At 47.7% G+C, this 26,911-nt stretch overlaps 5 protein-coding genes across 5 annotated transcripts; 1 reads left to right on the forward strand and 4 right to left on the reverse strand.

Annotated features, from left to right (window-relative positions):
- Nucleotides 1-452: 452 nt before the first annotated feature.
- GGI43DRAFT_108960 (ATP-binding cassette Fe/S cluster precursor transporter ATM1) lies at nt 453-3,005 on the reverse strand. Its single transcript, XM_083198885.1, has 2 exons — nt 786-3,005; nt 453-728 (listed from the first exon to the last, which is right to left on the reverse strand). Exons 1-2 carry the CDS (start codon nt 2,878-2,880, stop codon nt 646-648), a joined length of 2,178 nt encoding a protein of 725 aa, XP_083058652.1. The 5' UTR covers nt 2,881-3,005; the 3' UTR covers nt 453-645.
- Nucleotides 3,006-3,439: 434 nt separating this feature from the next.
- On the reverse strand, nt 3,440-5,716 carry GGI43DRAFT_108958 (cytochrome P450). Its single transcript, XM_083198884.1, has 2 exons — nt 3,808-5,716; nt 3,440-3,750 (listed from the first exon to the last, which is right to left on the reverse strand). Exons 1-2 carry the CDS (start codon nt 5,321-5,323, stop codon nt 3,524-3,526), a joined length of 1,743 nt encoding a protein of 580 aa, XP_083058653.1. The 5' UTR covers nt 5,324-5,716; the 3' UTR covers nt 3,440-3,523.
- A 2,854-nt stretch (nt 5,717-8,570) lies between these two features.
- GGI43DRAFT_424193 (uncharacterized protein) lies at nt 8,571-9,745 on the reverse strand (the record flags this gene model as incomplete). Its single annotated transcript, XM_083208334.1, has 2 exons — nt 8,571-9,509; nt 9,602-9,745. The coding sequence occupies 2 exons, from the start codon at nt 9,743-9,745 to the stop codon at nt 8,571-8,573; spliced, it is 1,083 nt and encodes a 360-aa protein (XP_083058654.1).
- Nucleotides 9,746-11,211: 1,466 nt separating this feature from the next.
- GGI43DRAFT_424186 (uncharacterized protein) lies at nt 11,212-17,120 on the reverse strand (the record flags this gene model as incomplete). The annotated part of the gene is made up of 7 exons (XM_083208330.1): nt 11,212-12,615; nt 12,706-13,997; nt 14,094-14,205; nt 15,098-15,127; nt 15,169-15,552; nt 15,624-16,663; nt 16,988-17,120. 7 exons carry the CDS (start codon nt 17,118-17,120, stop codon nt 11,212-11,214), a joined length of 4,395 nt encoding a protein of 1,464 aa, XP_083058655.1.
- A 1,387-nt stretch (nt 17,121-18,507) lies between these two features.
- GGI43DRAFT_424187 (uncharacterized protein) lies at nt 18,508-22,848 on the forward strand (the record flags this gene model as incomplete). Its single annotated transcript, XM_083208331.1, has 4 exons — nt 18,508-18,993; nt 19,058-19,681; nt 19,817-20,880; nt 20,955-22,848. The coding sequence occupies 4 exons, from the start codon at nt 18,508-18,510 to the stop codon at nt 22,846-22,848; spliced, it is 4,068 nt and encodes a 1,355-aa protein (XP_083058656.1).
- Nucleotides 22,849-26,911: the final 4,063 nt, after the last annotated feature.

Below are 26,911 nucleotides of genomic sequence, written 5' to 3' on the forward strand. Positions count from 1 at the left end.
AGTGATGTGGTTCCCAACAGGGTAACAAACAAAGGAATATTCTGTTCAGCTTGGTTAGGCATGAAACATTCGTTCAATATCACAATTGAAAGAACAATAAACGACATTAGTAACAAAGGAGCACTAGTTGCTAACATTGAAACAAATAAATAGGACTGGTCATAATCGATATAATGCATGTCCAGCATACGTTTCATGAGCGATACAAAAGCTGCATTTCGACATAATATACTAGATTTACTAAAGGCAGTAGTTGGCATAGCAGCCAGCTCTGTAGAAAGAGGAGGATATAGATCAGGAAGATTATACTATCAAAGACCGCGAAATTAACACGAAAGTGTCAAACGAAACGTCCGAGACGAGAAAAACAAGAAGTCCAACCCTATTCCCCCCCTTGAGCAAGCATTTAGGAACAAGACGCGACATACTTTACAATAAAGCATCACTCGAGATATTTCGAATAAAAAGGTCAGCGAGAAGAAAGAGTTAAAAAGAAAAGGGGTCAAACGGCAGTTATAAACGTAAGTATGTCCATATGCAAAGTTGGTTAAATACTCTATACACTTATGAGTACATGCTGGCATGTACTGTACTCCGTCCTACCATGCTCAGCCTTTCGTCGTTTCCATTACCAAAAGCTAATATCTAATTCTTCTTATTAGAAACTTCCTTTCCTTCTGCCTCTCCGTCCTTGGCCTCGCCATCCTCGCTGAACATAGTTTCTTGTGCTATAAAAGATTGTTAGCGATCGGTTCACCATGAAGATTCAAGAAAAGAAATCATACCACTCCAAAGTTCAGCATAAACACCCGCGCGGTCAATCAGCTCTCTATGGGTACCCATCTCAGCAACTCGTCCCTCTTTCAGCACGATGATCAAGTCCGAGTCAAAGATCGTTCGCAGTCTATGAGCCACAAATACGCTTGTGCGACCCTTTTCGCGGAGAATTCCGTTGATGTTCATCATCAAGGCTTGCTCAGTGTGCGTATCCAGCGCGCTGGTCGCCTCATCGAAGAAAAGCAAAGGAGGGTCCTTGAGAAGCAGTCTGCTCATTGCCAGTCTCTGCTTCTCTCCTCCAGAGATCATCATACCTCGCTCGCCGACCTTGGTTTGGTATCCATCTGGGAATTTCTCGATGATGTCGTGAATGCGGGCTCGTTTTGCGGCCGCAACGACTTGGTCGTGAGATGCATCAATCATACCATAGCGGATGTTGTGCTCAACCGTATCGTTGAACAGGGGAGTATCCTGAGGCACCACACCGATAGATCGGCGCAGAGAATCGACAGTGACATCGCGAACGTCCTGATCATCGATGAGGATGCGGCCAGACTGAACATCATAGTATCTGAACAGAAGTCGCAACAGGGTGGATTTACCACAACCACTTGGGCCAACAATGGCAACTTTCTTTCCAGCAGGAATGGTAACCGTGAGATCCCTCAGAATTGGTCTCTCGGGGTGATATCCAAAGTTGACATTTTCAAATTTGATCTCTCCACCCTTTGCTAAAGCTAGAGGTTTCGCTGTCGGCTTTTCCACAATGTTAACATTCACCTTCTGCAAATTGAATAGTGTTTCCATATCCAAGAGGGACTGTCGGAGCTCGCGATACACGGAGCCAAGGAAATTCAAAGGAACAGACAGCTGGAAGACAAGTTGGTTTACCATGACCAAGTCTCCAACAGTCAAAGATCCTGTGGCGACTCCATCGGCTGCAAAGTACATCATCGCGGTCAAAGCTGTAGAAAATATGACATTCTGTCCACTATTAAGGAAAGCCAGAGAGGTGGCTACCTTGATGGAGCTCTTTTCGTATTCTCTCAAAGCTTTATCATAGCGCGCGACCTCGAATTTCTCATTGTTGAAGTACTTGACAGCTTCGTAGTTAATAAGTGAATCCACGGCCACCGTTGACGCTCTGTTATCCGCGGCATTAGCCTGTCTTCGAAACTTTGTTCTCCAAGCCGTCGTCCAGATAGTGAAAGCCGTATATCCGACCATTGTCAGCGCCGTTACAGCCGCGAACTTAAAGCCATACTGCCATGTGAGGATTCCGCAAACCATACTAATCTCCAACGCTGTTGGGAGGATATGGAATACCATACTAGTGAGAAGGAAGCTGATGCCCTTTGTACCGCGATCCATGGCTCGTGTTAAGCCTCCCGTCTGCTTAGACAAGTGGAAGCTCAGGTCAAGCCGTAAAAGATGATTGAAAACATTTCGAGCAACACCACGAATGGCCTTTTGCGCAACAGAGGCAAATACAGCGTTTCGCAGTTCCTGGAAGAGTGTAGCGCCTATCCTGGTGGCTCCGTATGCGAGAATCATGGCACCCGCGACAGTTGTAGCTGTACCTCCAACAGCAGCAACATCAATATTCAGCGAATCCACAATGCTCTTGAAGTAGAATGGCACCTGCACATTCATGACTTTTGCGCCGATCAGCAGGGCCACCGCAAGGCCTACGCGCACCTTGGTGCCAACCTCGCCTTTGGGCCACAGATATCGCGACATCTCTTTCATGATAGCCCAGTCAGCTTTGCGCTGCTCTGTATTGGACTTTTCCACAGTCGCAAGGGGATCGGCGGGTGCATTGCTGGGTTTCTTCGCAGCATCTTTCGTCGAGGACGCAGCATTGGCAGCAGCAGCAGCTGTTGCTCCAGTGGGAGAAGCTTTCGGGCTCGTTTGTACGGGTTTCAGCGATTCAGGAACTGGCGACGGCGTTCGTTCATAGCGGCATGCAGCCGAAGTCCGGAGGGGTCGTTGGAAAGCAGCAGCAATTGGCTTCTGCGGAAGCCATGGTGGGAGACTATGCGCCTTCGCGACGCTGCACCGCGGGCAGGCGAGCGACGCTCGAGGGAGAATTCGCGGGATCATTGTCGTAGGGTCCCATCAAGGGGGAAACATCCTCGTGCGCGAGCGCCAGCCGTCGAGCTTGTAGATGTTGGAGAGAGCTTGGCGGGGTGGACGCTGGGCACGTGTGTCGATGTTATAGCAGCAGCAGACGGCGATAAGGCCTCAGAATATCTCCGGTAATGCTCCAGTAGTTTGTCAGCGGATTGCAGTCGCACGAGCAATATCGCTGTGCAACTTGAAGGTAAGCCTGGCCCGGCAAAGTCCCGCAGAATTATGGACGTCGTCGCGGCGTTTCGAGGCTCGGCTCCGGTTCGCGAGTCGGCGACGCTATGGTGTCATCGTTTACACCTGAGGCACCACAGCCCACGCCTGGAGAGTCCACGCCTGGATTTATATGTATTTGTAAGTGTCGATTAAGAGAAACAAATATTGGCTTATATCCAAAATCTAAGAGGCGGGACTCCATGACATTATCTTGTTGCAGCTCCCATAGCATGTATATTACATGCAGCTTTAACCCAGTGGCGCCCAGAAGCTAAAGTGGGAGACGCGAATATTACGCGAGCTACGAGTAGGCAGCGCCGAAAGCTGGCCAATCTTTTAATTTCAAAGAAGAATGAAATTCATAAAACCAAAATTTGCTTAAATTTTTTATCTATAGAATTCATCTATCTTCTTTTTCCTCGCCCTCAGCCAGCTGTCCTCTCCTCTTAATCCACACCTTCAGCGGCTTCTTCGGATGCCTGTTCGCAACAAGCTTCCTCGTCTGAGGTTCACCCCACGAACCTCCTTTCGGCGGCTGCATATCGTAGAATGTGATGATAGCTGCTGTATATAGTAATATCTCTCGGAGCGCGAATTGTCTTCCCTTGCACATCTTCAAGCCGCCGCCTGTACAAAATCAGTTAGGAAAAGCATCAAAGTATAAGCGTAGAAAAAGCAGCTTACCGTATGGTCTCAAAGTTCCCATATCCGCTGTTAAAACCTTCTTCCCACTCTCATCCACCGTTTCCCGAATATGTCTCTCGGCCTGCCACTCGGTCGGATTTGAAAAGTACTGTGGGTCGAATTGATGCAGCTCTTGAGGGATATGTGCGTATGTCCCCTTCTTCAAGAGATATGATTCTCCGCCTTTGCCTCTCTCCTCCAGCACCGTGTCATGATACATCAGCTTCATCGCCCAGCCACTGGAATATACTCTCAAAGTTTCGATGTATGATGCCTTGAGAAGAGGACACTTAGTTATTAAACCGTCGACATCGATGCCTTCCAGTACTGGAGGTACCCAGACTGCTGATCCAAATTCGTTTTCTGGCTGCACGGAGTTGACATAAGGTGCAATCTCCTCACGAACCTGCTCCAAAAGCACAGGATCCCTGTAAAGTTCGAAAAGCATCCACGGGATGAGAGCGTTAGAATTTGCAACCGAAGCCCATAAAAGCGCAAGATCAAAGGCCGCTCGGCCCTCAAGAGATACACCATGTTGCCTGAATAGCTCGATTCTGCCTTTGACAAGTTTGCTAACATTGTCCAGATTTTGCCACTTAGGATCGTTTTCTTCCCCGTTCAAGTGTCTCTCCATAGCTTCGTTGAACTCGTATAACATCGCCAGAACGCGTCTCCTCGCGAGCTTTCCGCGCTGTAGCCGCGGCCAAGGGACCCAGGCAGGAACACCTGTAGCCAAAAGCACAAAAGATTCGTTATATACCCATATCCACTTCCATATCTCTGGAAAGTTCTCCACAAAGTCGGTACCGTATATGGCGGGAATCGCCGTGATTGCGACGAAATTTCTCGTAAGCTCCATCAAGTCAACTTGGGTAATTGGTCCCTCTTTGCCGCTCTCCTCAATGACATCGACGTCTGCCAACTTCTCCCATTCTGTTTGGTCCATAGGATTGGGGCTGAATGTAACCAGATTAATAATGTTCTGCTTAACCTGTGATAAAGTCACATTGGTAACTTCGCTAAGCCCAGGCTCAGAGGTGAGGTGTTTATATTGAGCTAGCGCCTCTGGGAATATCTTGTTGTAGATTGCCTGGTCTTTCTTGCTCACGCCAAAGGTGGATTCAAGCAGTCGATTTGCGAGCATTTGTTCATCCTCAGCAGGACGTTGTAGGCTTAACAGTGCCGCAGAAAGTGAGGGTTTGTAGATGAAGTGATGCATCTTGCCGCCCATCTTTAAAGAAAAGATGCCTTCCGGGAACCGACTCCGCATGCCAGCCAGAAAGCCTTCTTTGCCAAAGGCCATAGACAAGGCATGTCCAAGAAAGGGCAGCCAGTAACTCGGCGACGACGGGATCTTTTGGCTGCCATTGGCTGTTGTTGTTGTAGGGCTTCCTGAAAGCGCTTTGGTTGTGAATAGAAGGACAAGGAAAGTGGCTATGATAGCAACAGCTATAGATTGATGAGTCTCGTTGACCCTCGATGTGAGGTCGCTCCAAAGAGCTTCAACAGAAGCCATTTTGCAGGCTTAAAAGGGAAAAATTATCAAAGTAGTTTCCGCTATCGAGGTGTTCAGGGTATAAGTGATGAGAAGTCGTTGAAATTGATTTTCGCTCTGAGCATTGCGTCTCCTGCCTCAATATATAGTCCAGCGCTAGAAGTCGATTGGATAACCCCTTCACCCAACAGTCGTAGAACTTGAGGCGAAATGTGGCCAAGCCTCCATAGAGACGTCGCAGTCCGAATCCCTTGCACACTACCAGTCACAATGCTAGTCATGCGTTTCGTGTAGTAGCGATTCTTCCAACGCCAGGATTTTGGCGAGGATTGCAGACCTACCCTTCGGCGCAGCAAAGTTTCGGTTGATGATGCCAGCTAGTAGATTTTTTTAGGCGACAATACGAATTGGCCGCAGGGGTATCGGGAAGGGTATCGGGGAGGCTGCCCCTCCCCCACTATTGATCAGCTCCCAGCCCACAGCTATCAGCTTACAGGTAATTCTGTACCCAACATCTCGTCGGAGCCCTTTTTTAATCGCCTCCGAAGGCCATGACTCGGCCTAGTAAGGCAATAGGCGAGGCCAGAAAGCCGGGAAATCCTGGTGCAGAGTTCGGGCTACGAATAGTCATTTGAGGGGACCATGTCGCTCGAAACACGAGAGGGGCAAATAATACGGCACTTGGTCCTATGACATCTACCTATGCCCGGGAACCTGGCAAGTAATAAGCATATAGGCAGCGATATGCCAGGAAGGCATAAACCAACGAACATTGATTAGATATTCGGATGATAGAGCCCGAAGGAGCTCAAACGGCAACATGTGAATACACGTTTAGCCGTAAACTCCACTTCGTATAAGGCTTCAAATGGGCGCTTGCAGGATAAAGCTGCAGTTGAGCACAGACAGCCGCAAAATATATCCCGAGATTTCCAAGAAGATACGTCAGAGTAAAATTTTCAGATACAGTAATTCCATGCTCATGCGACTCGCTCGCGTTCTCGCGCTTTTCAAACCTAGCGACTAATATTGTTGAACAGGCCAAAATCAGCAGCTTGTAATAGTGCTTGAGCTCTCTTTGTCCTTCAGCTCCTTCGCTTTCACTTTGCTTTTCAGCGTTTTTCATGAATCCTCATTATCTCCGCCCTGGCACCATCCCAGCATTTTCTCCTCCCAGGGAACAGTCACCAAAAAGCAGCGGTTAAAGGACCATCCATGACCATCCTCCACAGCCTCCTTTCACGCCGCCAAAAGAGCCAGCTTTTCCAACCCCAGCCCAAGTGCTCTGACACACCCATGCCTGCTGTTTTACCCGCCCATGCCGCCCATGCCTCCCATTCGCCCAGTGACACTGCCGCAGGAAGCACAGGCCCTGTCTACGCAAGGCTGCATAGCATCTACTCGTGCCGAACCATCCAGCGTTGCATCTCTGACGTTGGCGGTAATGAGGCTCTGCCCGACCAGACTTGAGTGATGCACATGCTAGCGATATCAGCGATACAAAATGCGCCGCTAAGGGAGAAGATGCAGTCCATGAAAGCCAGAGAGTCTGGTGCTTTGAGTGGGGAGACGTTTTGGTATAGCCGCAGGCATGGCCTGTTCTTCGAGGCTTCTACCCAGGTGGACGAGGGATCAGAGGTCGGATCGAATTCATTCTCTAGGAGGCTGAAATCATTGTCGTATCCCGTACAGCAGATGACTGCATCAGCTTCAACAACCTCACCAGAGATCAGCTCTATCTTTCGTCCACCAATAAACCGCGGATGGCTACAATCGGCTTCACAGCGTTGGATCGAAAGTTGGTAATAAGGGTATCTGAAACCACCACGTTGGTCGTCTTAAGTGAAGGAGCTTGATCAAGCCCCCAAGATGGATCGAGTTCTCCAAACGCATCTCTCGCGATTTTATGAACGACTTCGTTGAATAGCCCCTCAGAAAGTTTTGGGAACGGTGCACTGATGATATTCCCCAGGTAGAGGGATCTGTACGATATATAATAATGGCTGTCTGCTCCTTGCGCTGGGGACGAATCGTAAAAACCATAACTTACGCAAGCCGATTACCACGACTTTGCGCTGCAGCGATTCTATTCCTGTCATCTTTGGCACCATATTACCATGGAGATATCAATTCGATCTGGGAAAGAAAAACGAAAAATTAAAGAAGAGAGAGCATTTTATTCCAAGTTCCGAGTAGTACAGCGGCTAGGACGCCATCTGCGGCCGTCTTGATATTGTCCGCAATCCAAGATGTACCAACACATTGCGGATCAGCAAGCGCTTGAGCATAACAATAATGGATCAGAATTAAATTCAACTGTTCTAGTAATCTCTTCTCTACGTATTCATGCAAGCTCCATTTTGTTCGTATTCTCTGGTACAGACACTGAAGTAGTACAGTGCGCCTTTGTGATTGGAAAGTCTCTTCCATAACAGCCAGAATTGGGCTGACCTAAACTTGTCCCTAAGGCAGCAAATACAGCCCTATAGCCAACTGTCCTACTGCAGCTTTTCCACCCATAGCTCCTCGACTTGAAAAAAACACATGCACAAACTAATCTTACAACTAAATGCGAATTCGGCTTCCTCATTCATAGACACAAGTATGCTGAATTCCCGGTGCACGGACCTTGTTAAAGTGTTTATGGGCGCAGATATACGTGCACACAATTAATCATTCTAAACCAGCGAAAACGGCCCAGGATCATTTTCCATCGTCACCCAAAACACTCATATACCCAAATCCGAGGCATGGACCCTCGAGTAAGTTAAAATAGTTCCAATCCAAAACTCCAGAAACAAACATGCGCATATTCTTACAGTCTACAGAAATTCATAGCGCCAATCGCAGCATTTACTATGGCGAGCTTATTATTTGTGTACGCCCAACCAGCCTTAAGCCAGTTCAAACAACTTTTACTTCAACTAACCAGCATAGATATACGAGATCATCTATAAGGGCAGCCAGAAGAGAATCAGGTCGGAGATAGTACACACAATATTCGACGGCATGTAGACGTTAAATACACACATAATCCAAATAGTGGCTTTATTTAAAAACAAAACTCCCATGCTATATTTCATTATAACAAATCTGGACATTGATTTCGGCTATTGGGCCCAGCATTATCCAAAAATTGATTATGTAGTTTAGGATGACAGATTCAATATATTAGAAGGAAACGCTACTACATGTTCCGAATGAAGAACATCAAAAAATTCTAAGCCAACTTTGAGGGGATACCCATTGTCATGTCGATTGAGAGAATCTAGAGATACTCATTTGGCTCCATGGATTGTGTCACCATCATCAACCACTGCAAACTAATAACCACGCACATGAACAAGATCAGCGACAGGGAAAGGAAGATAATCTTGAAGGAAAGAGTTATCAACCCCCGCCAATTATCCCAAGTGAAACTATGCCACGCATCCGAAATCGTGGCATAATCCCGACCATTCTTATCACCCGGTTGGACCAAACCCTTGAAAGAACGGTCAAAGGGAATAACGGTGCTGTCTTCCATAGGGAGAAGGGATGCCTGGATTCGCATCAAGACCACTTGGCTAGGGACAACGAGGAAGACGGAGCCGACGACGGTGGCAAAAATGACAGCGGCACACTTGACGTAGAAAACAGCATCGCCAAGGGCCATGTCCAGGCGAAAGCTGTAGGTATTGTCCGGCACAAAGGGGCGGAAAGAGGGCCAATCAATGCTCATAGACGAAGCGACCATGGAAGGAAACAGCCCTGTAAACTCTACGGCAGCCCAGTGAAGGACAGTCGCCAGCCAGGTTGCCTTGAAAGTACGCTTAAAGGAAGGTACGCGGGTCCAAAACGGTCGGTCGGTTGATGGAGAGATGATGAGATGCAGCCACAGTGTGGAGAATTGGACCATTAAAAGGGAACGGACCAATCTTGCGACGATGTGATATTCAAAGCTCAAGAATCGGGCGTGAAAGGCGATAAAAAGTGACGTAGGAAACCATTGCAATAGAGCGAGGGTGAGGCCGCGACAGTTGGCTAAAATGCCGTCGCTTTTCACCAGGAGTCGGTAGATGGCGGATGGAGACGAGGTGTCTGTTCGTCCATGATCATCGGCGGAAGGAGAGGATGGTGATGATTCCTCGAAGGAATCGTGTCTAATTGGCTCCTTGTCTCCTATAATAGCAAAGACAGGATAAACGTGAGGCAAAGTGTAGTATAACTAGACATGGAAAACACGTCAATGTCAGCAGGTGTTAAGACAAGAGGATATCACGAGAGCAGCCATGGGCGAGGAAAAGAGACAACACATACAACAACAAGAATAGGCAGAAATATCATAAAGTTGAAGAGTATTATAGGTCGCGTCCACCAGGGCACCTCGTAGACAAAGTGCTCAAACCCGTCGTGCGGATAAAGAGACCATTTCATAGAATCGAAAGCTGTTGAACTCGCCATCTCAAGCACATGTGCTTCCTGAATTTAGGAAGCTAGAGGTGATACGATTGTGTAGGAGGTTGTAGATAGTATAGAAAAACAAAAGTTACGCTACGTGCATTAAGGAGGGCTAATTGACATTTTAAACTTGCGTGCAAGCGCCACGTCAGCCGCCTCATGTCCGGTGGGATACGAGCTCTCGGCCATTTCCATTCCAGGATGAGACGCAGCTGTCAACATGATTGAACTCTCATCTTAAAAGAACACGTCCAGCCCGGTGTAAATTAGTCTCGGTGGGACGCTTAGAGAACACGTTTCGGTCAAGTATGAACAAAGATCGTAAAAGTTCAAAGGTAGACGAACCACGGCTTCCTCTCTCTCGTCAATCTCCGAGATGCCAATTATATCTAAACTACTTTTTGTCCCTTGGCCAATTGAATCTCTCCTTCAAACATTACTTTAAGTAAACATTAATTTTAGGGTTTAACAGAAAAACAAAAGGTCCTCACTAAATTGAGTCCGCAATTAGGTCTATGTTGATTAGCTCTGTATTGATTAGCTCTGTGCCATGAGTGTATGAGAAGTGAGAAACAACTGGGGGCGAGGGAAGGCCTTGACTCGTAAATTGATGATTAATCAAGGTCTGCGCCTCATAGGGCAGATTGTCATAACTCAGCCGCTCCCATCTCCAAGTTCTCGGGTACATCTGCCGAGACAGGCCACCTAATATTGAACGTGGTGGAGAGTTAACAAGGTAGATAAACGAAAAATCAGTGCCCGGGAGAAGGATCATTGGCCTACTCCCTACACAGAGCGAGCTTTACCTGATCGCCGATTCACGGAACAAATAGTTTAGAGAGGCCAAAATTCATGAGTAATAGGGAATATGCTATAAGTTGGATTCTTTTGCTGGGCATGGGCCTTAATCGAGACAATCTGGCAGGTCCTCAGCGCAGTACATGAGACCACCATGGGATTGAACGCGACGTGGCAGCTTTAGCTTAACTAGGTATGTATAGAGTTAATTTTAAGTAGTAAAACTGTATATTGTGCTATAAGCCACAAGCTCCACGTCATGATCCATGCAGAAGGAGATTGATTCAACGGAGATAAAGTCGGGACACTTGTTTCGGTTGAAGTTTCGACAAGCTACAACAAGCTAATAAAGTAACTCCATTTTAAACAATACTGTTTCCATAAAGTTTATTCATATTGTCATTTACACTAAGCAGTTTACGCCAAGTCTGATTATGAGCTGGCAGACGATCTATCTTTTCTTCTTCAACAGGGAATGAAAAGAAAAATCAAACAAGGCCGTTTCCGTATTTCCATGCAAGTCAACTCGGCCATTAATAGCAGCCATAAACAATAGTCCGTAAAGCCTAAAATAGCAAATATTCAATTGCAAACCATTCCAAAATCTCCCAAATCCATAAATTTTCTTCTTTTCTTTCAAACGATTATTAGTGGGTTATACACGGTACGTATTAGGATAGAATCCTGGCCGGGAGATCTTCCATATCGTCCATAATGCTGTCTGAATAAGGCTCTTCTTGAGAAGCAGCGACGCCGTTCTCTTCATGTGCGGTGTTAACAGACTTGAATTTGCTTGGTGTCTTGGATTTTCGAAGTTGTGCTTCATCAAGGTTAGACTCCTCGCCTTCATCGACTGTGTTTGGCGGCAGAATCGGTTCACTGTCCTCAATAGGGTCCTGGCTAAGAGACACCTTCTTTGACTTCTTCGCCCGTGGCTTCTTCTGTGTGGTCTTCTTCTGTTTTGGGGTAGCCTTTGGTGGTGAGAGTGGTGGCTCTCCCATTAATGCAGGATCAATAGTAATCTCGAGCTTCTCATCTTGGTTCTGTTGTCCGTTGTCGCGGTGCTCGTCCTCAGCGCCAGAGTCTTCGACAAATTCTGCACTTTTCGCCACTGCAGCCGGCTTACGAGAACGAGTGTGCCCAAGCAATTCTTTTTCTCGATCATCGTCATCATAGCCACTACCAGTAACTTCGGGCAGGCTTCCTGTCCGGTTATACTCATTAATAATGTATTGAGCAACGTCCAGTACCGATATTGCTTCCCAGTCTGGAACAGTTTGTTTCAGGCGGTCCCATAGCAGGATTTGGGTGCCACGGCTCCATTGATTGCGGAACTTTTTATCGAGGAGCTTTGCCCATGGAATTTGGTCGTCCGATAAAACGGAGGCTCCCTGGATAGCCAATACCAAGCGATATTGATCTTCTTCGCGCATACTCATCATCTGTTGACGAGCCTGGTCAAGCTGAGAAGAAATATCTTCATCTGGAATCACTACTTCAGGCTCGACGTGACTTTTCGGCTTCTTTACCTCGGGATTCTTCCTCTCCTTCTTTTTTCCGGAAATGCGATTCTGCATGGCTTTCCACTTTGTAATGCACTGCAGTCGACTTCGTGTCCTCTCCATCTTCTCGCTAATATTTTGCCAGTCGATTAATTCCTCATATGATTTTTGCAGTAGAATGGTTTGTGGAGAATCCTTTCGAAGCTCGTCAATGGCCTCCATTGCTTCCTTAACATACTCAGTGAGGCGCGCTTCTTCCTCTTCGTTCCATACGTCTCTGCGCTGATTCGCGCCGCAAACAATATAGTTGCGATACCGATCTCTGACATCTTCCGGATGGCGGTTAATGATGGCAGCAATCTTAGACCAGGCAGTTCCGTTCACGTTGATAAGAGCAGAGAGCTCTGCATCTTGTTCCGGCGTCCATTTTCCTCGTGCTACAAAATTGTGGAATTTTTTACGAGCGACATTGATGACTTTTTGCCTCTTACGATCAGGACATGCTTCAAAGAGACGATACCATAGGCGCGCATGGTCACTACCAGCAGTTGTACCTCCTGGAGCCTGTATCATCTAGATTTGAATTCGAGTAAGTAGTGCATTTTAATAAAGGCAGGGGGGAAGCTGTTGAATAAGACGGGCATGGGTGGATCATAGCTTTACCTCATTGATTTGAACTTGTGTCAGTCCATATTCGTTTCGGAAGGCTTCAATGGCCCGGTTAATGCCATCAAATTCATCATCCGTAAATCGCCCTTGTGTATAGCCTTCTAGATTGGTTGCTCTTCGAACAGGCTTCTCGGATTCCGCGTTTTCAAAATCGTCTCCTGAAGTTTGTTCTGTTGGTTGTCGTAGTTTCTGTGTAGCCCGCTTGGCTCGTGCTCTTGGTTTTGGAGTATTAGCAGAGGGAGACGGCAGCTCTTCTAGGATTCGGCGACTCTTCTTAGCAGGCGTCTCGGTTGGTTCTACAAGCAGGGTGGGTTTTGGTTTCTTCGTCCTCGCAGAACGCCTTCGCGGTGTTGCGTCCGGTTGTTCCTCTGCTTCGGCAGAATCTTGAGAAGCAGGCTCAACCTTATTTGCGGCAGTAGCATTCCCACTCTGGCTGTTAACGTGTTCTCTCCATGCTTCTCGCGCAAGGTCTTCAACGTCACGGTCATCTTTATGGTTTTCGGTCGCCGCATCTTGGCTTCTTGAAGTTTCTTCAGGCGCAGACACTTGCGCTGAAGTATCAATTGCCATAGGAGCCATGGGAGCAACTGGGGCTCTAGATATACTATTTTCTCTCGAGCGAGTTTCTTCTCCCGCCTGGCTCCGTCGGCGAGCAAGAGCAATGCTAGGCGACATCTGACCATCTTTGGTGATAGCACCAAGGAGATGGCTGGAAACATTCTTATCCGCATTTTCAGTCTCATCTTGTGTCTGCTGAATAGTAGTTGTGTCGCCATCCTCAAGACCTTTTCTTTTCTTATGTCGTTTCCCGTCTGCAGAATCAGATGTCTTTCTTTTCTTTTTCTTTTGTGTTGATGGAATCGGTGTCAAATCCAATGCATCCATATCTGTAGTTGCATCTTCAACAACATCTGGCCCCCGTATAGACCCTCCAGAGGCAAGAGTAGCGTTCGGTGTATCGAGGTCGGCTTCGGTTGATTTATCGCCAGCAATTTCGTCAATCTGTGGTGGGGACTTCTTCTTCTTCTTCTTTTTAGTTTTATCGCGTTTCGTACTTTCGCTCGACGTAGGAAACACAGGCTCTTCGGTTTTCAATGATTGAGGCTCTTGCGACAAGAAAGGAAGTTGTTGAGACGCGTTGCTGTCAAACATTTCGAGGTCGCCAAAATCAACATCGACGCCGGTATCATCGCCTTCGTGTTCGTAATCGTCAACATCTCCCATCTCTGCGATGGGCTCGTTATCGATCTCAGCCATTGCGGCAGAGCGCGCGTGGCTTTCCGCCTCTTGGTCGTTATCCTGGGTGGATGGAGGCTCCTCGCGTCTTGCTTCGTCGAGCTGCGGCGATGATGTGATTTGCGAGGGGGTCGACTCAGGAGCACTCGAGCCGATAAATTTTCGCAATTTTGAAGCCAATTGGAAATCGGGCCATTTGGCGTTGGCAGGCATCAGTCCAGTAATGGATGGGGAAAAGCGAAGCTTCGCCGTGCTATTCTTTCTCGACCTGGGCTCAAGAAAATATTATGGGACCTGGATTTTCGAGGGATACTTAGCTCAGCCACGATGTTTGTGCCTTGTCGGTGAGGCAGCCTAGCATTAGGTACCTTGAATATGCAGTGATTACTAAAGCAAAACAGGTACTAGTCGATAATCCGCGCTGACCTGGCCACATTTTGTGGGGTGATCATAATCTAGAGGGCCACACCGCAAAACTGCCCTACCCTGGAATAATTATCCTGAATCCTACGCGCATTCAATGCGGGCGCTATTACAAGAGTGAGCCGACGGCTTTGAAGGATGCATAAGTCCGGCCATTGCAATTACATCTCATGTGGAATCTTATTACTACATTAGCAGTAGTATGGATCCTTCGTATATTGGCTATAGTATTCGAAGGAAAAACCCGTTTCTCAGCCAGTAAAACTCCACCGAATCTCTCTTTGTATTTCACACATCTAGCCGCCAATAGAGCTAGCCAAGACTAGAATGGTACCACCTATGCATTGTCTAATACTTTAGACGGTATTATACCAAGAAAATATTGCATGGCTATTATCTACAAACGCTTTAAACCCAATGTCCAATGTTCTGATAGTACAAGATTAATACATAAATGCTAAATATAGTACAATGAAATTGAAAATCGACAAAGGAAAATATTTCTGCAGAGTCTCTCAGCTCTGATCATACATAAGAATACGATCAACATTTGTTCGTCTCAAAACTCAAGGAAATTTTTGTGCCGTTGTATGGCCGTCTAGCAAGAAGCAGTGAACTCCATTGCGCCTCGTCCTACTCCACCACCACCACCTGTTTAGTTTTCCGCAATATCGTCGAAATACTTGTCTCGTCAGCTTGCCCTGATTCGTATCGGTTGTTTTTGTACCGTATTTATGAGTTTGTAATTGCTGTGTCGCTTGGTTAATCATCTTTTTCTTCAGGCTGCTTCAGTCGAACCGTGATGCCCTTGCGACTCGTCTCAATATCGTATTCACCACCGAGGACCAGATCCTTGGCAACCAGCTCTCGGGTACGGCCCAAGCTCTCAATATCGGAGATTCTCTGAATTGTATCTTCGAGATGCTTCCGGAACCGAGGTTCAGCACAGATTTCCTTGAAAGCGATGTGCATCGGGACGCTACTCGCACGAACGTCGGCCTGGCTAGTAACAGTAAAGAGATTCAGACTATCGAGATCTCGGATGAAATCCGCTCGAGTCATGAGCTCTTGTGCTATGTGGAAAGGAAAAGTTGGTAGCAAGTGACCAACAACTGGATCATACGTCTTTTCCATTTCTTCCTCTTTATCGACCAGAGCTAGGGCGAGGACCATGGCGGCGGCCTAATAGTTGCAAATTGTTAACTCAAGATATCTCAAGTAGAACTGAATGCAGCAGGAACAGTTAAACTTACGGCCCATTTCTGTTGATCCATCACGTCATCATCCATCTCTGAGCCGAGGATCCAGCATTGATTGAGGAACCATTTCTTTTCAGTGTCTTTAATCTTTTCGCATGTGTTAATCATATCTTTGCTCTTTGCCACGCGATTCAGGAAGCTCAAGCGGCCACCAATCCGATCATACACATCCTCGAGCTCTTGGTGGCTAGGAATTTCTTTAAAGTATCGCATACGATATTTCCTCAGGGCATTGATGGCTTGTGACTTGGGTAGATCGGTAACGGCAAGAACATCCATGCGCGTGGCCAGAAGCTTCAACCGCTCGTATACCCAGTAGTCATCAGTGTTAAATATCATGGTGACCAGATTTGCCGCGGCCCACTGTTCAGCGCGTTGTTGGAAAAGCTCGATCAGGTCTCTGCCTTCTTCATTTTGCCTTAGGAGATGCAGCTGGTTCACAACGAGGACAAGAGGCTTCCCCCTTTTGTTCCGGAGCTTCATAGCCACCTTTTCCATCTTGTTCAAGGCGCGTTCAATATCAAGAAGAGCAGTGGTCTCTCGCGGACCTCTCTCGCTGAAGTATCCTCCAATGTAGTCTTCGTGAAACTCGTAGTCAAGTGCTTTGCCTAGACGGATTCTCACGATTTCAGTATCGGCATGAGCTTCGAACATGGCTACGCCATCTCCATCAGTTTTACGCATGGCTTCTATGAGCATGCTACTTTTGCCTGTCCCTTTCTCCCCCATAAAAAGATAGTAATGGCCAGACTCCCTGCCATCAATGATTGCATCCACATACTCCTGTTCTGGGCGCTGAACCCAATGCTCTTCCTCGATTACTTTTCGAGGCACTTCTTTGGCCGTTGTAGCCAAGTCAAGAACGGGGTCACCTGGCTCAAAGGCGCGAGTCAACTTTCTCAAGACAATCATCTTGTAGCTCCTATGGTAAATATAACCGGCAGCAGCAAATCCAAAGGCGAGGACGAAGATGGAGGCAAAAGTGGTGGCAGCACTTTCGCCCATCTTCTTGAGCAGGGACTCTTTGGCCTCATCTTGACGACGAGTGCGGGAAGATCCCGAAATACTCTCTTCTAGTGATATAATGTCAGTTGGTTGATTGATATTTTAACAATTGATGTTTTGAGATATTAAAACACCATGACTCTGAGACTACGCAAAATGCCATGAGCTGCTCGAGTCAAACACGTGTTGTCCCAACACTAGGCCGGTAGTTGCCAGCCCCTGGTCCAGGCTCTGTCATTGAGCATAGCAAAAGCGTGTATAGCATGTACATCCTTGGGCCAAGATGTAATTCTTACACGCGAAGCGTGAATAGGTACATGTACTGTAAGAAAGCAATAGAAGTAGAAACGTACCGGCTTGTCGTCGAGATGCCTGGGTAGAAAACCGGGGCCTGCACAAGACTTGTCGCGCGGTGCTGCTCCGCCCCAGCCTGCTGGGAATAGACTGGGGAATGTGCCGAATCAAGCGGCCGCTCTGGCGTATCATCGTGTTTCTGTAATGTCTCTCTACGTAAGAGGCGAATCCAGCTAGTCGTTGACGGTTGGATGTATGAAATTAAAAGACTACGCACGAGTCTTGGTATTAGGGAACTCCTAGGAAGCGCACTCCGTAGCTCCCTAGCACCTCTTGGCAATTTCGATATTGACGTCGTGCGTGCTCTTCACTATTTTGCTGCTATTGCCCCTGGCGTCCCTTGGCATTATAAAGGGGTTTCCAGCGCCCATCACTCGCTGGAAATGCTGACTTTGGAACCGGCGGCCTCCTAGTGTGGACGTAATTGGTGGGTGGCTCCAGTCTAAGCTTTGTGGCGCGTTGCATTTTACGCATCCCTTGCTGGCCATTGACATTCATCGCATGGTATGGCAGGGGGTCCATCCTGGCGGAATTACATGCATCAAGCGGATATTTGGAATCCCCAGTTGCCCTTTTAGCAATACGGAGCACCACTAATGCGGTAAAATGGCACCTTTAGCTACTGGGAGTAATAGAGCATATGCATATCTGACGTTTACACGTTTTTATATGCCACTTATCCGTGATACTGCCTCTTAGCATGAATACTCGTAAACTGACTGGAATGCCCCTAACGCGTGTGTTCTCCTAAATACGTGTAGTCGCGTCCACACCTCAGGCCCAAGCTTTAAGTAAACAAAACAGAAGAATCGAAAAGAGGGGCACCGGCTTGGCACCCACACGTGATGGGCCAGCTCTGTGCGTGCGTGAAGCTGCAGTGAGTGGCACTTGCCTGGAGAAGAAAAGATGGAGCCGATCTCCAGGTCTTAGATCCGGATCGGACATCTGGGCTTTGGCATTGATCTATTGGCGACGATAGGTACGGTTAGCAATTGCTGCCAGGAATACATGAAGAAGTCAATCACGCCTGGCAGCCATGGAGTTTTTAATAAATCAAAATCTAATATTCATCTCTTGCGGGGATGGTGTTGGAATATCGAGTTGTGGTGGTTGACATCTCCTCTGTCCGTCCTCCAGCTCTCCCACGCCGACTTATACTCCTAGGGCCCAAGGCCAAAAGTGAGAGTCATCTGAACAGTCCGCCATTAGACGCGTCTGCACTGCACACGCATGGCTCTGTGTGATTTCTCCTCGCAAGTGTCTGCACGTTCTCAGCGGGGCGATTTATTTCTTCTTGGCAACCTTGATCTACTGGCACTCTCTCCCCTCTCTTAATCACCCAAATTCACAAGGCAGAAATTTCAATCTCGTTCGCCCATTTCTATTTGCATCTCAAGTATCATCATCATCTGAATAATTTCTTCTTCCTCTCCTTCTCATCCGAATCTTCTGTTGATCACATACTTTTAATCTGTTCCCCCGATAATCAAAATCTAGTATCTCGTTCTGGCTGGCCACGATGCCACTCACTCCCCAGGAGTACCTGGAGTGGTGGCTGACCAGCAGCCTTGATCGCCTCAAGGAACTCACGGACAAGGAAACACTGGAGTGCACTCCTCAGGAAGTTGGTTTTGAGCAGGCTATTCAGCGAAGGCTGCGCGCCTTTGACAATGACGGCGATCTTCGAGAGGCTTTACGCTTGCACGTGAAGCGGCTTTCGTTTCGTCAAGTTTCTGATCTCTCATGTAACCTGAGAAATAAACTGAGAGAGCTCACGCTGACCGTCTTCAAAAAGCCTGAAGATGGTGGACTAGACCCAAAGGGAGTCATGCAAGGGCTTTCCGACCTCAACATTGTAGAGATTCGGCGACGTAGACTCGTTGCTGAGACGCCTCTAACTTTCAAACCCAATCATCCTGCATTTGGATCAGCTGCGATGATTCAAGAGCTGAACAAGAAGGCTACGGAAAAGTTTGGTCAATTTTACATGGGATTCAGAACATCCGTAAGTCGTGCCTGAAAAACAATGCGTCTGTTCCTCGTTGGCTAAATAGCTCTCTTTTCCCCAGATGATTCTCGAAGAGTTGAAACAGCAGAGAGCTACTAGGAAGCCTTCAGTTGAAGTAATGGCGGTTGTAAACGCACTGTTCCCAGCTCACGATCTTTTGAAAAATTCAGAAGACGTCAGCCTTGCTCCATACACAGACACTCACCTCTATTGCATCAGACTTGTAGTTCTCACCCATCTTCTGGGAGACAACCCATCAAGCGAGAAGCAGCAAGCCTTGGTTCAAGAGAAGTTGTTCATTTGGTGCAGCCTGCCAAAGTACCAGCAGGCGTACAAGGCATTCACACAGTACATTGAGGAGTTCAAAACGATCGAGACGCTCTGTTTCAATGTACTACAGTTGGCACAAAACCGGTCTTCTCGCCGAAGATCAGGATCCAGCAGATCGTCATTTACTCCAAATTCTGTTGTCATGGTCAAATCCATTCTCAAGGGATCTCCTCAAAGTCCTCGCGAGGTAGAAGATCTAGCTGGAGCCAAGAGATCTGTCTCTCCAGAATTCGCAGCTTCAGCTCCTCCTGTCCCTAATCCACTTCTCAAGGGACTTCCAGGTCGAGAAGTGTCCCCTTCTAAAACCGATGGAGCGGCTTTTGCTTTTGATGACCCATCCGCGCCAAAGCTGAGAGTTGAACACACTTCCACCTTGTCCAAGACCATATTTGATCAGCACCCCCTTGCCAAAGACTTGAACCTTGACTCGAGAGAGAAGGCTCAGCTCGGACTTCTCCTCCCCAAGCAGAAAAACCGTCGCAGATTCTAGTATGAGGCTGACGGTGAAACTGTTATCAAAGGAGAAAAAGTTGGGGTAAAATTTCTCGACCCTGCAAAGAAGCTGAAGAAGAAAAAGACGCGTCTATCAGCGAAGAAGGCGGCGAAAAAAGTGTTAAAAAAGACTGTAAAAAAGGATGATATTCCACCTGTGCCTCCTACGCCCGATATTCCCGAGTCGATGAAGTCGACAATCACAAGGAGTGGCCTCAAATTCCTTCAGCGGATGCGCTCGCAGCCAGAAATCCAATCTCGCGGATCGAATGGCTCAAAATTTCCACATATTGCAGCAGTTCTTGCTAATAACAAAGCCAAGTCGACTACTAAACTAGTTAAGCAGCCTGCTCGTTCCGCATCTTCCCAAGATCAAGTCCGTGATAGCTTCTATCATCGAACTTCATCGTTACCCGAAACAAACATTCGAAGCAGTCAGTACAGCTTATACAGCCAGCCTAATCTTCGTACTCAGTCGACAGAAAATACAGCCACCACGGGAAAACAAGAGAGTGCTACAACACAGGGAGAGACCTCATCTCCGCTACCCAAGCCAGACGTGAAATATGACATTTGCGAGCCGCGGCTTTCAAATATGGAATATACAAGACTCTACCTTGTAGAAGAGGCCAATGCCAAGAAAGAGAAGCGTCTCTGCTCACTGCCTCCTCCTAAGAAGGTCTGGCTTTGGGGCCCACGCTGGGAAGAGTTCCTCGTATTGCCAAAGATTCCATCCACTATTAGGCGTCGATTTTCTCTCAATCTTGATGACGAAAAGAAAAAGTCCATGGCTTTTACAACTCTTGATGGAGATTATGATTCAGATGCTGACTCTATTGAGACTGTCAAGGGAATAGGGTCAGTGCCCGCTAAACCTCCTCGACTGTCGCTGAACCTTGAAACCATGGCAGCAACGCTTACTTCTTTGATGAATTTGGCATCTCTGGGATCAGATAAAGCAGCGCAAACTCCAAGTAAAGCGCCTGCTGAAGTGACTGAAACCGTCCGTCCAGAAAGCCCGACCCTAGGCTCTATGGTATCAGCTGATGTGAAACAAAACTGGTGAGCTAGCCCAATGAATTGAGTTTTGATTTTGAAATTTTAAAGGATAAATTATATACTAATTTGAAAAATAGCGTCCTGCCCGCAAGCAAGGATGATGCGGCCCTGCCACCGCCGTCAAGCGTTTCCTCTACGTCCTCCAAAGAAGACGAAGACGACTTATACTCAGATGACCGTCATCTATGGCCTTCACCAATGAGTCAGAGAAGCATCCGTCTTGTTTCATCTTCACCAGGAGTCGGAGAGACCACAGAAATTGTTCGCGATGACAGCCAAAGCATCGAGAATATCACTCCTCAGCTTAGTGATGATGCCTTCGAGGCTTCATCCATCTATTCGAATGATAGCGCCAGGACTGCTGTCTTTGTTGGCAGTGACAGCAAGGGGACTGATAGCACCCCTCGGACTCCAGTGACGGCTCGCCTCCGTGAGCCACTGGCAACGCCGGAAGAAGCATCTCCCACACAGCCTGGTCTTCCGTTTAGCTACAGTTGTGCTTCGTTCAACTCTTTGTCGTCTGATTGTTCTCCACTGACTCATTTTCCCATTTCAGTAGAACAAAGGCCGAGAGTAACGACGGAAGATATGGTGCAGGGTATTATTACACAATCAGGGGGTCGGCTTCGTTATGAAGAAACTCGCCAAGTCCAGGTGGTGGAAAGCAAACATGACGCCAAAATCAAGGCCTCGTCTGCCGATATTTGGCATGCTGACGACTATATGGAACCAGACCTTCAGCCAGCTCCTCTGAACCTATCTAAGAAGCCGTCTGTTTCAGGATCGAGAAAAGCTGAATCTGAAATGCCTACGGTTTCCATGCCAAGCAACAATATTCTTGACCCCATTCAGCCTTTCATATACACGCCTAAGACCGGAAGATTCGCAAAGTATGCCGCTGACGATTATTATGATCAGCCGATGAAACCCTATGAACCAAGCTTCGTTCCTCTCCCTGGATCTCTTCTTTATGAAGCCGATAAGAATACAGATATCATTAGGATCCCGCGGAATGTGTCGAATGACTCCAAATCCAAAAGCTCTATTTCGGCCATTGTAACTCCACCTAAGCCTGGTCCTGCGAGAGAATCTGTCCAGTCTGAAAAGGCTAACTACGAGCCAAGAGCTTCACGGTCAATGAATGAATTGCATAGCACGCCTGGTGCTGCATCAACATATGAGACTCTGAGCGAACTAGACGAGTTCTTCGGGGTCGGGCCTTATGAGAAGGCATTCTTGGAAAAATATCCAGAGGCAGCTAAGCCGTTTGTTCTTCCTCCTAAAGTGATGGATTCTCCAGTGTCACCAGTCTTTACGGGCTCTACCTACGCCACACCAATGCTTCGTCGACGAGATTTGAGCATACAGCAGCACCGGGCTCTTCCGTTGAATACAGCCCAACGTGTTCTAGAGAGCAAGCCAAGGTCTCCTGCGAACATTAGCAGCTTTGCGTTCCACAGAGCTCAAGCCAATAAAGCCACAATCCTGCCAACTCTCGAGGGGAAAAGCCGTGCAAATGCCGCGAATACCCATGGGCGTGAGATCGGCATCGGCCAGGACCAAGAGTACGAGGATAGCATATCGGGAGAAATACCGCCACAGCATTCTTTGCTCGACGATGGCCATCGTTTTTCTCTCCAACGATATGACATCAGTACTCGTCACCCGTCGTCTCAGACTCGACCCAGCACCTTTCTCGAACCCCCATCGCCAGTTTCGCCCTGTGAGATTGTTGCTGCTGCTGCTGAAGGCAAAAAGATTACTAATGTTCCGGCCTCAACACTTGGAAACCTTTTCCGAAGGCGCAATCGGGACCGTAATGTAAGACAGCCGCAAGCCCTGCAGACTCAACAAGTCCCTGGCCCTACTACCACGCCAGCCAGCTCGCTGTCTTCTCCTACACCGGCTCGCACGGCCAAGGCAGCAGCATCAACCATGACCAGAGGTAATCGCCCATCCTGGAAGGATTGAAAGGTGTGCATGCGCGGCATAGGGGCAAGTTCCGGCGGATCTTTGAACGGGAGGCGATATGCACGGAGAAAGAAAAAAAACCTTTTTTCACTTCTCATTTTCCTTTGGAATGCAACGTGGCAGCAGTGATCGGCGCAAAAGATTCCTAGGTTCAGTGGGGGATTTATGGGGGCTTGAGGGAGGGAGGGAGGAAAGAAATGATAGCTAATGATGCTCGGTTGGGATGATAACGAAATTAATTTGCTTGGGACATATTGTCATGTTTGTTTGAGTAGTAAATCAAGGAAGGAAAACCTACGGAACGTCAACGTTTGGGAGCTGCCACGGGCATAATGGAATTACTGAAACAAATTTGCGCACAAACTGAGTCAGATAGGTAAAATAATAAAAACGGATGCTTTGACATTGATGGTCTTGTGAGACTGTGGTGAGAGTTGTGACATTATTTCGAAGCCCTAGTCGTGCTCTTACGGAAAAAAATTCAAACGTCAAAAACGACTGACACATCTGGGGAGTCTCGCTCTGCAACACCACGCACGCGAGTTTCAAGGTATGTTGGTTCAGAATTTTCCATCTTCGCCACCGAGCTCGTACGATATTTGACTCGCTAATCCTAGTTCATCTGCAAACTAACCGTCAGGGTCTTCCTCTTCGGCACAGAGCCAAGAGGCAAAATGTGACAAAAAAGGGAATTGCTATCAGCTACACGACCTAACAACAACCCCCCAAGCAAGCGACTCGAAACGATGATTAGAGGAACAGTATAAAAGACCCCTCCAAGCTTATTCGCTAAGCCTTCGTCCCGGAACCCTGGTCGAAGACAAGCGCGGGAACTTTCTCTAACAGGCATCCCGGGCCATCCACACCTCAAGCGAGAAGGCGTGGAACGAGAGCAGGGGACGAGAGCAATGGGAGGGGGAAAAGTAATGAGAGAGAAGAGAGGAATAAAAAGGACCCTAGGAGGACTTCGCTTCGCTGCGGAAGCATCTCGGTCGCGGTGATATTCACCCAGCAGAGACGGGCAAAGATGAAGATCAGGGAATGTGACTAATGCCTGAACATGACACTGCTACTGCGGAGTATGTACAGATGATTACTTTGCACAGACCTTGAATTGCGTATGGAGGTGCACATGCTATTACCTGTTGGCTGCTAATATATGTTGTCTGGATTAGAGAGCAGGCCATTGAGCCATGAGTGTGTGTTGTGGTGTTTCAGAACATCGTATATATCATCCGGCCACACAGAAAGCGGGGGAAGAGGAAAAGGAAGAAAGAAGGCCATTAGGGTTCTTTTTACAGGTGCGGATAATGATCGTGATCTACTCGAGGTAGGATTTCAACCCCTCCTCTTCCTTTTCCTCTTCCACGATATGCGTCCATTTACCATACCTACCTGCGTCCTGCACAAAGACCACGAGGCACAAGGGCCCGGGTCCCGGAGACACACGGAAGACGCGAGACTGAGACACACGGCTCTGATAGCGGCCCAATATGTGCGGGAAGAACAGAAAACGCGGAGGGAGGAGGGGCTCCACGGACCTTTGTGTAACATCAAATCCCAGCCGCACACGCTGGGGTTAGGAAAGAGACGCAGAGAGAGAGACGAGCAGCACCACCACCGCGCTACGGCATGCATGAAATCATAGGCAAAGCTGGCCAGCAGCAAGCAAGCAATGTTAGTGGTAGCATGAGCATGAGAGGCACGCATGGAATACGATCTGATACATGGTAAGGTAGCAACGAGGTGGTCTGCTGGCTTCGGAATTGGAGGGGGTCAGACAGTCAGCCAGCCAACAGAAGCTCGGCCAGCGAGCCATCACCGTTGCCCGAAGCCGAATATGCATCATCGCCAGCCAACGGCAAATGGAATGGTGAGCCTCTCCAGGTTCCCAGGCTACACCATAATACATGAGCTCCGTATTTGCTTCCTTTCACACTCCCCCCCACTTTCCGACAGGTGGGCGGAGGCACAATCTCACAGGCACACTACCTATTTTTTTTTCTTACTCCTCTCTTCAAATCAAAGACGCAGGGTGCGTACATGGGCTGTGAGTCCGGTGGCTCATGACAGGCTCGAGGTGACCCCACGCCTGTGCTCCATATCTAACTTTGTTTTTCTTGTTTAAAAAAAGGGCAAGTCTGGGGAACAGCAAATCGATGTGGTAATTCTCCGAGGGAATATAGATTCGTTCATCCGTAACGTAAAAGAATCCAAATCGAAACCGTTTTGTGATTCATTGAAACACCAGGCATACGTAATGGAAGGTGCCGTTCCGTGCCGTTTTTCCCACCGCCCAGCCGCAGAGATATCGTGTGCTTTGTTGGCTCTACATGTTACTGCTTGCTTGCTTGCTGGCCTTGGGATCAGCCTCACAAACCCATCAGGGATCATCCGCTAAGCAGGAGACTAGGCACCGACAGCTGATGGCCTAACCAGATGAGTAGGTAATATCCATTAAAAAGCGGCTGGGGAAAAAAAGAAAAGAAAAAAAAGGACCCCCAAATACTCAGCCCGGGCTGGAAAAAGAAGGTTGTGCACACCGAGTTCGAAAATAGAGATTTGATAGTCTCACCCATCCATCTAAGTCCGCGGCTGAAAAGGAAAGACAATTTCCATTACAAACAGCACGTTAGATTCGCCCTGACCGTCTCGGCAAGGAGCACCCGATCTTCCCCCTCCTTTGGCCCCCAAACCAGAAGCATTGACAAATTTCATAGCTGAAACAAGCACCATCGACTTTGCTGGGACAATATATGGTACAGTAGTGCTGGTTACACAGCATCCGCCGGCCTGGCAATCTGTACCTGCCACTGTGTGTAAGCTGTCAGATACGACGAGCATGCGCCGTACATGAATTAATGGAGCCTGTGCGCCCACAAAACCTCAGCTTCGGCTCCCAAGGTGCCGGTCCTAGTGCAATATCTGAGCAAAAACCCCCAAATATCCACGGCAAGATGGCACCGTCGGTCTGCAGCCGCTGACATAGACGTCATAGGCAAAACCCACTTTGTGTCATCTGGTGAGCAGGAATAGAGAAAAAGTAAAAACGATTCGAATTTCTCCGCTGTTTTCTTCTTTTCTCCATTCCACGCCTCTTTATTTTTGGTGGGAAAGTGGGAATTAGTGGTGTTGGTGGGGAGTGGGCTGATGAACACGATGACCAAATATGTCTTGGTCCCTTACTTACCATGTACCTTTTGTGTAAGGGAAATGCACATGTGCGTTCTCTTTTTCCTACGAATTGCCTCATAGGTACAAACTTGTACTCACCTTAAAAAGAAGTAAAAAAATTCAACCAACGAGATGCCCTGAAATTGCCGCCCTACCACTTGAGCTTCATGGATTTGTACTGTAGTTTAGCGTCTTGACCGTCGTCATCTAGCACTCCAAGAGCATAAACCGTTCGTTCACTGGCTTCGTTATCTCCTCACCGCATTTTTTTATTCTTCTTTCTAAACCACTACACCTTGTTTTGAGTGATTGGCTCACCACTCACCACCAATAAACAAACAAAAATAAAAGGCGTGTCCCGATGGTAGCCTAGTTTCGCTCCTACGTATCATGCGAGATGGATGGTCTTTGGGGGATCAGTAAAACCAGGGCTAGCAATGCTGCCCATCTATGCTAGGCCGGACTGGCGTCTCTCTCCATTGGATGTGACGACATGTTGCGCTGCCCATCCATTCGCTTATTCGGCTTCTTGAGATGTGATCAAGTGGGCGGTTTGCTTGGCATCAGAATGAGACATAGGCAAAACAGAAAAGAAAGAAAAAAAAGCTTATAGGCAATGAATTACGGCATGACCTGCTTCGTATAATAATGGTCTGCTACGTTATAGGGTCTAACGGATTAGCGTCGCTCTACGGGCTTCACCGCAGTGTCATTTTTTATTTTGCGCTTTGCTGGACAAACGTTGGGACAAGATATCGGGGAGAAAAGAGAGGGGCGACAGAGTCATACGATGAAGCAGCATTATTGACCGTAGAGAACGACAAAGAGGCTAAATCCGCAAGGACGGTGTATTAGTCGGAGGATAAGTTCCTAGTAGGATCGAATGGCT

This window comes from Trichoderma evansii (assembly GCF_050947405.1).
Source record: "Trichoderma evansii strain SZMC 28006 chromosome Unknown GGI43scaffold_16, whole genome shotgun sequence".
NCBI lineage: Eukaryota > Fungi > Ascomycota > Sordariomycetes > Hypocreales > Hypocreaceae > Trichoderma > Trichoderma evansii.